At 47.5% G+C, this 14,261-nt stretch overlaps 1 protein-coding gene across 3 annotated transcripts in view; it reads right to left on the bottom strand.

Moving 5' to 3' along the window:
- Positions 1–8,112: 8,112 nt before the first annotated feature.
- EEPD1 (endonuclease/exonuclease/phosphatase family domain containing 1) overlaps positions 8,113–14,261 on the bottom strand; it is a 206,654-nt gene continuing 200,505 nt past the window's right edge. For all 3 annotated transcript variants that reach the window (XM_045495311.1, XM_045495312.1, XM_045495310.1), the window contains 2 exons: positions 11,047–11,241; positions 8,113–8,830 (listed from right to left, as the gene is read on the bottom strand). In XM_045495311.1, coding sequence (XP_045351267.1) covers positions 8,631–8,830; positions 11,047–11,241 — 395 coding nt within the window. In that variant the 3' untranslated portion in view covers positions 8,113–8,630. The remainder of the gene's footprint in view (positions 8,831–11,046; positions 11,242–14,261) is intronic.

The raw sequence follows: 14,261 nt of genomic DNA, 5'->3' as shown, positions 1-14,261 counted from the left end.
TGGTGAGAACATAAATCAGTTCAGCAGGTACTGAAGCATTTTTCATAATAGCCAAGATATGCAAATAACCTAAGTGTCTCTCAAAAGATGAATGAATAAAGATGTGATACACACACACACACACACACACACACACACACACACACACACTGGAATACTATTCAGCTAGGAGGAAGAAGAAAATCCTGTCATTTGCAACAACATGGATGAGCCCTGAGGGCATTATGCCAAGTGAAATAAGTCAGAGAAAGAAAATATTCTATGATTATCACTTATATGTAGAATCTAAAAAAGCTAAACTCATGGAAACAGAATAGAACGATGGTTACCAGGAATGGGGGTGGGGAGATATTAAAGGATACAAACTTCCGGTTAGTTCTGAAAGGTCTAAAGTACAGCATAGTGACTATAGTAAGCAATACTGTATATTTGAAAGGTGCTGAGAGAACAGACCTTAAATGTTCTCACCACAAAAAAGAAATGGTAATTATGTAAGGTGATTGAGGTGTTAAGAATCTTACTGTGGTAATTATTTCATAATATATAAATGTATTAAGTCATCAATCACACTGTATACCTCAATATTATATGTGAATCATATCTCAATAAATCTGGGGAAAACAAGACAACCAGCTTCGCTAGTTTGTGTGTGTGAGTATGTGTGTTGTATCCCTGAGATATTTTATGCATATCTATCAAATGTGATACCAAATATGTAAAAACACTTTGCCTTATTTTTTAGCACAAATGGTAAATTAATACACATATTTTTCTGTATTTTGATTTTTCCATTTTATATATCAGATTATTCTAACACATGAACTCTTCAAATAAAGTTTTGGGGGTTTGTTCTTTTAAAAAAATAGGTGGAATTTCAGTGGGTGATAACTTCAAGAGATTGTGGAATGCTGGACATTATTTTTTCCAATATGGGGATGAGATAAACCTGAAAAAATCACAAACACCATTTATACCAAAGTTCTTAACAGCAGCAAGTATGTGGTTATCTCAGGTGTAAATATCTCAAATTTAGATAAAACAGATGTTTGTTTCTCTTTCCCTTTAAAAATAAACTCTATCAGGGGCACCTGGGTAGCTCAGTTGGTTAAGCGGTCTGACTTTGGCTCAGGTCATGATCTCATGGTCCGTGAGTTTGAGCTCCGCCATCGGGCTCAGTGCTGACAACTCAGAGCCTGGAGCCTGCTTCAGATTCTGTCTCCTTCTCTCTCTGTCTCTGTTTCATAAATAAATAAACATTTAAAAAAATAACCACTATCATATTTACTATTCTTCTTTGTTAATTACTGTTTTATCTCCCAGGAAATTAAGTATCTTGGATCTTACAGGTAAATGGGTCTTCCTGGATTTAGGAAGACCTAATTTTCTCTCTAGTGAGTTATTTGAGCAGTAGTGGGAGTGGAGTGAAATTTGAGTGCCACTCCACAGCTGTCCACTTGAGGGAGGACGAGCTCTTTTCCCTTCTCTCTGGCTCTTCCTTTCCTTATTTTATTTTAGGCTGGAGACCCCCTAGATGATTAATCTTGCTGGTTAACCCTTAAATTTAAGCCCAGACCTACACTCTAACTTTAAGCAAGCATAATTCTCCTAGGAAATATTTGTATATCCCTTTAAAGAGCTCAAGAGAAGTAGTTACTAAAGTCTCCTGCAGGCCTATTCCAAAATTGGGTGCCTTCTTCTGTCCAATCTAAATCTCTAATAAGTTTTCATAAAAGTTCCTTGAGTTGGGCTAAAAGCCAATATTCATACTGTGTATAAATATATGAAGTATATGGTATGCTAAAGTATATTAAATACTATTTACAGTCTTGAGGGATATCTTCAGTAGTATTTCAATATGTCTATTTAAAAAAAGCAACACCTATGTGAGATAAGAGCAATTTGAAATTCAGATGCTATTTTACCTTACCACTGCTTCCTAACACAACTACCTAAGACACTTCCTAGAAAAACCAGTGTTTTCCTTTTAGAGAAATGAGAAAGAAGATACCAGATCCTCCAGTCAAAGAGATTTCTCAGCTCAACAGCTAACAGTGGCCCACAAACTGAGGTCCCCATTGTTTCTGGATCACAGACAAGGCTAGGGAATTCACGATTTCTGACCTCAAGCCCCACCTTGATGTACCACACCTTTGTGGCATCTTTAGATCTTCTGTCCCAGACCCCAGATACCCAGTAACAGTGCACCCTTCAAACCCTTTAAGCTTCTGGACTGTCTTCAAATGAAACAGTGGAAAGCAGACAAAGGCCTTCACCTCCCTAACTCCATACCCTCAGGTAAACAGGGTCCTGAAAACTGGGATTCTGGAGGGTCTGTGGGAAGGCAACTGAGGCATTTAGGGGTTACATAAGTGACTAGATTTGTCAGGGACAAGCCTAGGCTTTGAGAACATGAGCATACTGTATGTTGAGGATAGGAATTAGAGCCCTTGCCTCCAGGGTCTGTCTGGAAGCTGCCTGCAAAGGCTCTCAGGTCTGATCCCATAAATTCACTGGGTCTAGCTGGCCTCATCACCGAAACTACTCAGTCCAACTGCTGCTTGCATGTAGGCCCATGAGACTCCTTAGTGTGATAAACATGAAAAGATTGGACTTCTAAAAGATTCTCTGGTAATTTAAACTTGGATAAATAAGTGGTGAACCATGACGTTCAGAAAAATTCAGAAGGAAAATTAAACAAATTCCTAGAGCTCCAGTTGTTTACCAGTTCTACAAATAGTGGGCATTTACTCGACATCAGTCTTTGAAACCTGGTCTTGGTTTGGTAATTAAAGTAATGAAGAGACCCCGTTGGCATCAGCAAGCCAAGGGCTCAGACACTTAATCCGGCAGTCACAGTAATAATGCTTCCGACGCCTGTCAACTTTGATCCTTCACTTGTTCAGTAACTGTTGATCTCTGACATAGATTCTGGGACTATTCATAATTACTGTCCCCACCGAAGGAATCTCTTACCTACTCATTAAAAGCCACAGTAAAATTCTAATAAACTGCCACATTCCTTCTTGATCCTTTAGTCACCCCCCCACCCCCATCGCTAGCTTTAGTATTATTTATAGTAGGCTCAGCTGTGTTTCTAGGCACTTAAAGACCCTCCTTCATTGCTATTTCTTAAGGTGGGAGGCTCAGCGCACCTTCATGGATCCTGCTGGTCTCAGTGCTCTATCATCAGACTCTCTGGAGAGCCTGCTTGCCAGAAAGCTCCTGGGTGCTTCTTCCATGCAATGGAGTGGGAGGCCCACTGACCTGGAAAGAATTTCCCCTTGCTTGATAGCTGGGTCAGACATAACACTTTAGAGAAGAAGGTAAGGTGATGGCGTGGGAAATGCAGTATATACAAGGTGCCCCCCAGCTCCCAGCAAATCTGTGCTTGTGGCTGGCCTCATCCTGGCATTTCCTTGCTTCCTGACCTTGGGCTTTTCAAGTCAGTGAATGGAGCAGGGGTTATGTGGAGGGAGGGGGGGATGGTTAGCCAGGATTCATTAGCTATTTTTAAAGCAAAGAATAGGGACAGTGTCCTGTTGGCCCTTCTTTCCAGAGAAAGCCATCTCTGGAATCTCTGTTTAAAAATGCCACCTCAGCACATCTCAGAACCCAGAAGAAAGAAACTACCACAGGAAACACAGCGGGCCTGGGCCCAGTAGCCTGACACCTTCCTCCAGCTGCCAAGTCAGGCTCTGTCCAAGGCTACCGGTTCTGATGCTATCACGCAAGGCCAGCCAGTTGCACTCCCTCATCACAGTAAAACCGGAGTCCTTTCTGCTCCCTGCCCTCCACAATAATCACTTAATTAAATAATTCATCATAACGGAAGTCAGCAGGGTGCCTGGGCAAGTCCATATTCCAACACAGACTATTAACTGGAACCCAGCTTGCTCAGCAGACACTTTTTTTTTTTAAGTTTATTTTGAGAGAGGGAGAGAGACAGAATATGAGCAGGGGAGGGGTAGAGAGAGAGAGAGGGAGAGAATCCCAAGCAGGCTCCATGCTGTCAGTGGAGGCATGTGCCGACTGGGGGCATAAACTCACAAACCATGAGATCACGACCTGAGCCAAAATCAAGAGTCGGCTGCTTAACCGACTCAGCCGCGCGCCCCAGCAGACACTATTATTAAGCATCCCCACAACCCAAAGCAGCAAGTGAAGCCTGCCTCGTGTGATTTGACCCCAAACTCAGGAAAACACAAGCAGATGGGAAAGGTCTGAGGCTGTAACTCTGTCTCGCTTCTCCCTCCTTCCCCAGCCATAGGCAACCACCGTCACACAAGGACAGAACCCTCCAGAGACGAAGTAGCACGCACTTTTTTTTCTGCTGCTCTCTTTTACAGGCCTTTGAACTTCACTGCTCCCATGGGCCTGAATTGTCCATGTTACCAAACCCTAGCTGGCCACCCAGATGCTCAGATAAAAGGGGAGGAGCTGGAGACACCCTTGGAGGCAACAGCCAGAGGCCCCAGGGTCCCCCCAGACCACACCTCCCTGCTGCCTTCAGATCTGGTCCTTGCTGTTTGGGGCTGTGATGGCTAAGGGACCCGGCCACCCCTGACTCTCTCCCACCTGTTTTCCTCAGTCTGTGTGCTGCTGGGGCAAGACCAACGCTGAGTCACTCTCGGCTACTCGGCCTCCCAAGAGGTTTCTGGAAAGCAGGATGTCACAGCAGAAGCTCCTTGGCCTGTCCCTTTTGCATTACTTCAACCTGCCTTTGTCAAGGCCACTTGTTTTCTTTCCACAATCTTCCTTGTCTGCTTGACATGTCCCAGGCCAACTGTAGTCCTTAATCACCGTGAAACCAGAGTCCCTTGTCTCTTACCTACTCTGTGCCTCAGTTTCTTCATCTGTAAAAGAACACACAAACAATAGTACCAACTTCACTGGACTCTTCTGAGGAATAAAAGCAGTTAAAAGTGTAAGGTGCTTAGGACAGGAAGGAGCCAATAAGCGAGGGCAAGGATTATTTAAGATAAGTGAGCAGTGCGGAAGCCATTAATTCCTTTCCTTTGAAAGCAAACCCTGTGACAGTCACCTGTATGCGCACTTACCTCCCATTGCACAATGGTGGAGACATATGCCAGGCTGGGTTCTCCCTCGCTCGAGTGGGATGGTGTCTGTGTGGGAGCAGGGGAGGAGAACTCCAACCGTTAGATCCAAAGAAACACAAAGAAAACCACCTCCCTCTGGCTTTGAAAGAATGCAGCCCTCTCTTGAGGGCCACGCCCTTTTTGCTTCCCTTGACATCTTCCAAGCAGTAGTGAGGGAGTCATAGCTTGGGCCCAATTATTTGTGGCACAGGAGGGCTTCTGGCTAGCCTCCTAGTCAGTCCCACTAAGTCTGCTGACAGTAAAGGACAAGGCTGGTGGGGCAGAACTGAGAGAGGCAGCCCTACTGACCGGCTCCTGCACAGAGAGAGGACAAGAGCTCTCGGATAACAGGACCTCTGTGGGACAGTTGTCAGGAGAGGAAGGTTCCATTGGGGCAGGAGAGGAGGGGCTCTGGTCGCCTGCAGTGCTCCTGTGAGCGAGGCCCAGGGAGGATGCCAGGGCTTCTGCTTGGTGCCTGGGGCTTTCCGGTTCCCTAGTGCTTAATCCTCTTAAAAATCCTCTTGGCTTTTCCAACAAAGTGGCTTCGCAGTGGGGTCCCTTCTCCAACAATCCTGGTGGGAGAAGAAAGAAAAGAATGGGGAGGGAAGGAAGAATCTGATGGAAATGTTACATTTGTGCACAGAGCTGGAGATGGGGTGGAAGGAAACTCTGGATAAGGGTAGGGCTTAGTAACAATCCACGGGGGCAGTGGGGGACAGATACATTCCATCCAATGGACTCTCATTCAGCAATAACAAGAAATGAGCTGTCAGGCCATGAGGAGACAGAGAGGAAATTTAAACACGGGTTGCTAAGAGAAGAAACCAACCCGATAAGGCTACAGACTGTATGACTCCAACTATATGGCGTCTGGAAAAGGCAAAACTGTGGAGACAGTAGAAAGACCAGTGGTTGCCAGGGGGAGGGGATGAACAGGCAGAGAACAGAGGAGTTTTGGATCGAAGTAGATAGATGTCTTTATACATTTGTCAAAACCCGTGGAATGTACAAAGAGTGAACCCTAATGTAAACTCTGGACCTCAGTTAATAATAATGTACAATACTGTTTCGTCAGTGGTAACAAATATACCACAGTGATGTTAACAACTTGGGAAACTCTTCCGGGGGAGTATGGGAACTCTTGTGTTTTCTGCTCTGGTTTCCTACAAACCTAAAACTACTCTTAAAAATAAAATCTATTAAGGCACCCGGGTAGCTCAGTTGGTTAAGCATCCGACTCGTGATTGCAGCTCAGGTCATGATCTCACTGTTCATGGGTTCGAGCCCTATATTGGACTCTGTGCTGATGGTGTACAGCCTGCTTGGGATTCTATCTTCCTCTCAGCCCCTCCCCTGCTTGCTCTCTCTCTCTCTCGCTCTCTCAAAATAAATAAGCATTAAAAAAATTAAAAATAAAATAAAAATAAAATCAATTGAAGACAGCAAAAACGAGAAGAAAGAAAACAAAGCAAAGCAAAACCCAAGCCCAAACCATCCCCCAAAGCAAAAACCAGGAGGGCTGGGTCTCGAACTAGAAGAGCTGCCTCAGCACACAGCTTCCTGAGCAATGGCTTGGACCTTAGGAGCTAAAGCTGAGGCCACTCTGCATATGAGGTGTGGCTGCTGAGTCTGCCTCCAGCTCAAACAGAATGGCCTTCATCAGGGCCATTTAACTGGCTTTCTTTTCCCTTCCTCTCACTTAAGAAGCCTTTCTTTCCATAGTTTTGGTGCAAAAGTCAGCCTGGGTAAAAGGATTGGGGCAGCTGGCTGGCAAATGCTGGTGGAGGTTTGCACTCTAGATGAGGCACCAAAAAAGGTTTGCTCAGCTGGGAAGCTGAGCTCACCCTTTCCTCCCCACCATGTTGTTTCCTTCTAACTAGAGCTCTTTGGGTCAAGGCTCAGCCATCACAGACTCCGTGCCTCCAGTGGTCCAGTCTGAGTCCAAGGGAGAGGCACTACTCACCCTCCTACTGGAGAGACGGTCCCTCGGAGCCGGCATGGCTGAGGCCCAGGGACGCTCAGAGCCCCAAGGAAGGCCTTCCTTCCTGGGCCCATGATCAGTGATGCTCCTTGGAGTTGGGCAGTCCCAAAGATGGTCTCTGGTGGAAAATGGGCCTCTTTCACTGCATCCAGCCCCAGACCCGAGTCACAGGGATCACACTGTGTGGTGACAACAGTTTCTGGGTGCTGGTCTGCATCAGGTTTTCAGTGAGGAAGAAGAATAAACCCTCAGCTCCCATGGTGACCTGGAATAACCCAGGTGATCCAGGCTCATGACTCACACATTCACTATCAACCGTGCTACTTACACAGCACTGCTGTTGGCAAGTGTAGAGTTGATATGTGGGCCTGGACTTTGGGCTGGGTTTGGATTCCATCTATTTACTTACCGGTTGTGTAAGCTGCAGGAGGTTAAGCTCTCTAAGCCTTCGTTCCTTTGGCTGTGAAGTGGGTGTTATAATCCTGGTCTCACGGGAGACCTCAGGGAGAACCATGCCATCTAAGGGGAGGGCCCCTGGTGGCGGTTAACACCTGCTTGCCCCCCTGCCCGACTGCCCCCCAAAATAGACCCTCCCTCAATACTCCCAGGCTGAGCTTCCTGCGGACCCAGAATCAACAGATATTCCTCAGAAGCACTATCGGGCAGCTCTAGGCTAGGGATCTGATTGACAAGTGACGAGGGCGGGGAGGGAGGAAATGATATCACCCTGACAGAATTCTTGTCCAGCACAGGAACCTCTGCCGAGCGTCCAGAGGCACAAGTGGGGCTCAGTGTACAGGACAGTCTAACCAAGGGCTCAGAAGACGAAGAACAGGCTGGGAGGGAGAAGGTCACAGAATGAATTTTATGGTGATCTCAGGGGGTCGACAGGGATGCGAGAGGCATCGCTGCAACGTGGGGTGTAAAGGAGCAGGCTCCCCGGATGACGGCGTCACAGAGGCACGGGAGTGGGCACAAAACACCCGGGCCAGGGAGCACCCGGCCCCTTCCCCCAGGACTCTCACTGCAACCAGGCATGTTCATCTCTGTTTATTTTTTTCAGAACAAAACTAAAAATCACCACTCAAAATATTTGAGGAGAGTGCTCAGCTCAATCACAGTTAAAAGCTTTATGTAATTTGCAGCCAGAGCATCATGGACTGGTGGTCAGAAAGGAGAGCTTCTGGCATTGCTCGGACAGGGCCTGGCAGCCTGAGACGGCCCTCTCTTGCCCTGTCAGCCCCACTACTGTCCTCTGTATGCTGCCACCCAGGGCGGCAGCTGGCCAGCCCGAGTCTGCTGAGGTGGATGGCATCCACACGTTAGAAGCCATCTTAGTTCCCCACTGTGCTTCCGATTTGACCATCCGGTACCTCCCTCCCCCATTAGGGGTCCAAAAATGTCCACAAAGAAGGCAGGCAGGTCGAGGCCCAGGTGCTAGTGTTGTCAGGATGAAGACTGAGACAAAGTTCTGAGTCCTCGTCTTCACCTGGAAGGGCGAACTCCCTGCCCGGGCCTTCCGGGTCCCAGGTGAAAAAACAGATTTGGTGCTATCATCGCTCGTGTTTAATGTTGGCTTCGCTTCGCTCCAAAGTGACCCCGTTGCCATTCCGAGGGCATTCCTTCTTGTTCCAATCCTTTTCAGTGTAAAATTCGGCTAGCACGGGGCAGTGCTCAGAAGCCACTCCTCCCCAGGACCAGTTATCTGGAATCCAAGGGTTCGTGAGGCCTTCTCTCACTACAGCCCAGTGACCTGGAGAGACAGAGGGAAAAGACACGCAGAGGTGAGGCCTGGGGCTGGGTGGGGTCCCGGCTGGCAAGAAGAGGCCTCTGTTCAATGTCTGCAAAGTCAGGATTCCCTGGCGATACTCCTCAGATAACCAGCTTGCCTGTGCAAACAAAATGTTCCAGCCAATTTGGTTTCCTGGACAAGTGAGGACTTACCATGTAGGTACTGAACACCCCCGCCACCCTCCGAGTCTAGGCCTCCCGCCCATTCATGTATCGGCCTATGGTTGACCTCCTCCTCACTATACACCTTTTCTAATCCGAGCAGCAAGAGTAAATATATTTGACGTAAGGTCAAATATCTCTCAAAGATGTCCAAAGTGAAAGTTTTATTTCACAAAGCAAAGGCAGTAAGTGGGGGAGGGAGGTGAAGGAGTTCTACAGGAAAGAGTAAAAAGGAAAAAGTTCTTACAGAGGCTTATGAGCAAGTAAAAGTATCTTAAAATAATGCTTTAGGGGGTGCCTGGGTGGCTCAGTCAGTTAAGCGTCCGACTTTGGTTCAGGTCATGATCTCATGGTTCATGAGTTCAAGCCCCACATCAGGCTCTGTGCAGACAGCTCAGAGCCTGGAGCCTGCTTCAGATTCTGTGTTTCTCTGCCCCTCCCCTGCTCGCCCTTGTCTCTTTCTCTCAAAAATAAATAAATATTAAAAAAAATTAAAAAAAAAAACTCTAATGCTTTAGAAACATATAAAGCACAAGTATATTTAAAAAACAGTGAGGGGCGCCTGGGTGGCTCAGCCGGTTAAGCGTCCAACTTCGGTTCAGGTCATGATCTCAGGGCGGTTCGCGAGTTTGAGCTGTGCTGACAGCTCGAGCCCGGAGCTTCCTTTGGATTCTGTGTCTTCCTCTCTCTTCCCCTCCTCCGCTCGTGCCCTCTCTCTCTCAAACATTACAAAAAAACTAAAAAAACAAAAACACAAACAGTAACAGAATAGTTAACAGAATAGTTACAGAAGCGAGCGTAGTGAGGGAGCACGGCCAGAGACCTCCAGTGAGAAGCGAGGTCACGTTAGTGGAAGCGCGAACAGGCCTGGGCTGAGCCACGGCCTGCCCACGTGACATTTCCATGATGGTGGCCACTCTTCCCTGTACCTTCGTCTCTAGCTTCGCAGCAAGGGGACGGATGAAATGATTCCTACCTTCCTTCTGGCCCTGTGTTCTCAACCGTCCAGCTCTGATGAGAGCCGCTCTCTGCAGGCACCTCCTGGCAGCTGGGCAGGCTGTGGCCGCTCTCCGGCCCACCGCGCATTTTCTGCAAGCTGCATCTCGCCTGGTGTGAGGACGGTCACTCCCCCTGAGACCCGCTTCCCTCGTCCTTCAGATCCTCCCCGACACAGTCCAACAGGCAACCGGCACCCAGACAGAGGTAGAAGCTGGTGACACAGTCCGGACTGGCGAGAAGATCTCAGCCCTGGCTGCCCGTTAGGCTTCTACAGAGGCGACCCCAGAATTGCACTTTCACCAATGTGGAATGTCTCCCTGAAGTATAATATGTGTAACACGTTGGGACTGAGTGAAACAACCAGGCAGGATTGAGGACCACTGTTCTCGCCATTCATCAAAAAACCTTACCGTCACTGTCGTATTTCCGACCGATTGCTTCCCGACCCAAAGTCTGCTCAGCAGACTCAGTCGGGGGCTGTGTTGCAGCACTCAGATTCCCCACTGCACCCTGATCCTCATACAGTCTGTGAGAAGCATGTCCCCTGTCCTACCGTGAGGCTCTGAGACATGTCTGCTCATCCTCAGTGGCTGTCCCTCGCCCAGACAGTGCGGCAGGAAGCCTCGGGCCACAGCACGGTGCCTGAATGTTATGGTGCTTAAGGAGTGTCTGCTAAATGACTGAGTGTCCTTAAAGTAAGCTATCAGCTCATCTCTGAATCGGTACCCTGCTGGCCTAGAACCAGGTTTGCCTGAGACACAGTCAGTTTGCCACTCCTGAAGATCAGTGAATGCCTCTTCATTATTTTTCACAGCCCCTCTTAGCCCTTAAAAGTGGCTCTGTTTGAATGATAATTATACAGGCACCTAAACGATACATAATCCTGTCAATGCCCACGGAGGTGGTGAGAACTCCTGACCAGAGTTATCAAACCAAAGGACCTGGAAGTATCAGTTCAGACGGGTCTCTCTTACACCATTTCTGAACAGGAAAAAGAACGAGTGACTTCTGCTTTACCTGTGAAAACCTTCTTTAAGCTTTTACTGATCCAGATGTTGTCCAAAGACTTTGAGCCTTGGGGGTTCTTGGTGCTGATGTTGGTGAAGGTGTGTGCAGGGACCAGGTGGTAGAATTTTTCTTTCCTTAAGATATCATAGTCACTGCTGTCAGGTCCCTGGCCAAAATCTCCTAAAACAATCATGTCTTTTTCTCCTGGAGGTAGAACAAAGAAAATCAGGTATTTAAGAGGTTGTGGGAGGTAAACCCAATATTGACTATAACCCACTAAGTGGGATCCTGATTCTCTGATTGGACTCCCCAGGGTTAGGAATGCATATGGTTCTCATTCTTCCAATTTTTCCCAATACCGCGTACAACAAACAAACATAAACCCAAAACACGCGCAAAAGTTTAAGAGTAGGTTTGTAACCCGTTTGGAAAAGGAAAGATACGTGAAGCAGAGATCGCCTCTGTTCCAGCTCAGGTGTTCCAAATCTCATGGCAGAAAAAGCCTGAGGGTCTTGTCCAGATATTTAACAAGAGCTGAAAAAACATTTATTGGGCACAGTGGGGGAAAAAACATGCAAATAATACAAGAGGGTGGCCATCTACAAGTCAAGGAAATCATCCCTCTGACACCTTGATCTCAGACTTCCAACCTCCAGAACTGTGAAGAAATACATTCCTATTGTCTAAGCCACCCAGAATATAGTATTTTGTCATGGCAGCGCTAGCAGACTAAGACAGGGCCAGAGTGAGAGGTTTTTCCCCTTATTTTCAACATTTCTACCATTGTCTGATGTTCACTAAAGCAACTTAATCATCACGAAGTACTGAGTCATCACAAAGTACTTCCCGGAGGAAACAGACATTCTGAGAGGACAGTGGACCCCAGCTAGGCTCTGGGATTCCCATACTTCTGCCGTCTCGAGATTCCCTTCAGGGGAGCCACATTATTGTGGCTAGCAGGGTGTCTGTCCTAGCTTTCAAGGGAGTCTTTAAGAAAGGCAGTTCATAAACGAGAGCCCAAGGTATCCGAGGCCTGCAGGAAGTCTTTCTCCGGGACACCAATGTGTTTCAGCAATAATGGCTAGAGGCAAAGAAATCTGAAGTGAAATCACAAAAGCCACCAGCAGAGGGCACTTGTGCACTGCAGATGACACGCGCTATGGGGACGATGAGGGACAAAAGGGGGTGTGATGGAAGACCCTCCTGGGGTTCCACCTGTGGCCTACAGAGATGTAATGGTACCCCTAGGCTGTATGTCAACAACATCTCAACATGACTTGAGAAATCAGTGCCAACTTCAACAGGAAAGCAGACTTGAGAATAAAATGAACAACTCCTACCTGGCCAGTGCTAAGGCCATCCATGAGCCTTCACCTGGTATTGGGCCTTCTCCACAGGTAAGAAGCTAAGTCTCTGAGAGGCTGAGTGGCTTGCCAGCCCTCAAGCTCACGGCTCTTCATAAAGGGCTAGAATGCGAGAGCCATGAGGACGTGGGCGGCTGTTCATCACAAAATCCCATGTGCCTGAACAGTGCCTGCTGCACGGCAGACCCTCGATAAGCACGTATGGAACAAATGGGTGAATGAGGCACGAGGAAAGCCCCCAGAATTAAGGTGCACTTTTTGAAAGGAGAAAAGACAAGGATGCTACGTTTACTAAAATAACAAGAAAAGCCGAAGGTTAGGAGAAATGAGGCAGGACGTTCCCATATAACGAGACACGTTTTCATTGGGACGCAGACCCAAAAAAGTTTGGGCCAAAAGCGATTCTGACACCAGGAGAGATGCTGGTGTCAGAAGTCAGCAGACACAGCTCCGTGTGACTTCAGGAATGACAACACCACAGCTCTTTCTGAATGCGCACATCCAGGTCTCTCACAACTCATCTGCTTTTGGTTAAATTGCTCTCCGTGATGGGGCGTCTGGGTGGCTCGGACAGTTACACATCTGACTCTTGTGTTTCGGCTCAGGTCTCTCGGCTTTGTGGGTTCAAGCACCACGTTGGGCTCTGTGCTGGCAGCAAGCACAGTCGTTGCCTCCGAGAATCCACAGGTGCACAGAGGCCTGAATTCTCCTAAAAAGCCATCCGCCTGGAATGGGATCCTTAGTTCCCAGGAGCGGCAGGGAGGATACTTGGGGCTGACTTCCTCAGATAGTTCCTAGATTTACAGGATGCCAGTGACAATAGCAGGAGCTGGTCGCCACTGAGGGATAGTCCTACCCAGATGCCAAGCCATACTATGCACCCTGTTTCACGCTGAGTTCACAGAGAGAGCCCCAGGGGGGTCTGAAAGAAAGCCATCCCATCAGAGGACTGGCACACCACACGCTGAGGTCAACCCAGATGCGCATTCCAGACAAAGGCAGAAAGGCCCAGAGTTCACTAATCAAATTGGCTCTGTTTGCTCTGATAGCTGTGGAATAAAAGCTTAGTCTTTGTTTTAGCTCAGCCACCTCTGCTAATAATCAATTTGCCCTTGCACCTTGGGCACGCTTGAGAACTTCCTGAACCCTTGGGTCTGCTGTGTCACCAGTTAACAACTGGATATTAGTTATAAGCACAAGGGCACTGGGAACATGAGTCACTGTCCATACCCGGACAAGTCAAGGCGAGCCGGGCTATGGGTCAACAGTCCCTTGGCAACTTGGAATGAAAACCTGACCGCGCTCTGGATGTCAGAAAAAACAGTGAGACGTTATCAGAGAAGTTATGAACTGGCATCTTTTTCTTTCTGCTTCCGTGTACAGACAAGGAAAAGCTTGAGGTCGAGAACAGAAACGTCCACAGATTTTAAATGCTATGAAGTCATCTTTTTAATAGGCTAGAGACAAGCTGTGGGTGAACAATTTCCCACAGAGCTGCTTCTTGGATGGAGTATCTCAGCTTAGACATCTTTGTGACTTTTTCTTTAGCCTGAAGACCCCTGATTTAAGTAGAATGCTAGTCACAGCACATCCTGGTTCACAATGTAAGTTGCCTATCAACATCCACAGCAGCATTATTCACAACAGCCAAAAGATGGAAACCAGGTATTCACCGACCAATGAATGGATAAACAAAATGCAGTATATATACACAACAGAACAGTATTTGGCCTTAAAAAGGAAGGAATTTTTTTTGAGAGAGAGAGAGAGAAAGAGAGAGCATGTGCATGTGAGCAAGGGGCAGAGAGAGAGAGAGAAAGAGATAGAGAAGCTTCTATTAGGGGCTCGCCTGAAGTGGGG

Source organism: Leopardus geoffroyi, chromosome A2 (genome assembly GCF_018350155.1).
Source record: "Leopardus geoffroyi isolate Oge1 chromosome A2, O.geoffroyi_Oge1_pat1.0, whole genome shotgun sequence".
NCBI lineage: Eukaryota > Metazoa > Chordata > Mammalia > Carnivora > Felidae > Leopardus > Leopardus geoffroyi.
Note: the sequence above shows the minus strand (reverse complement) of the source record. Positions and strands in the feature narration are given on the sequence as shown.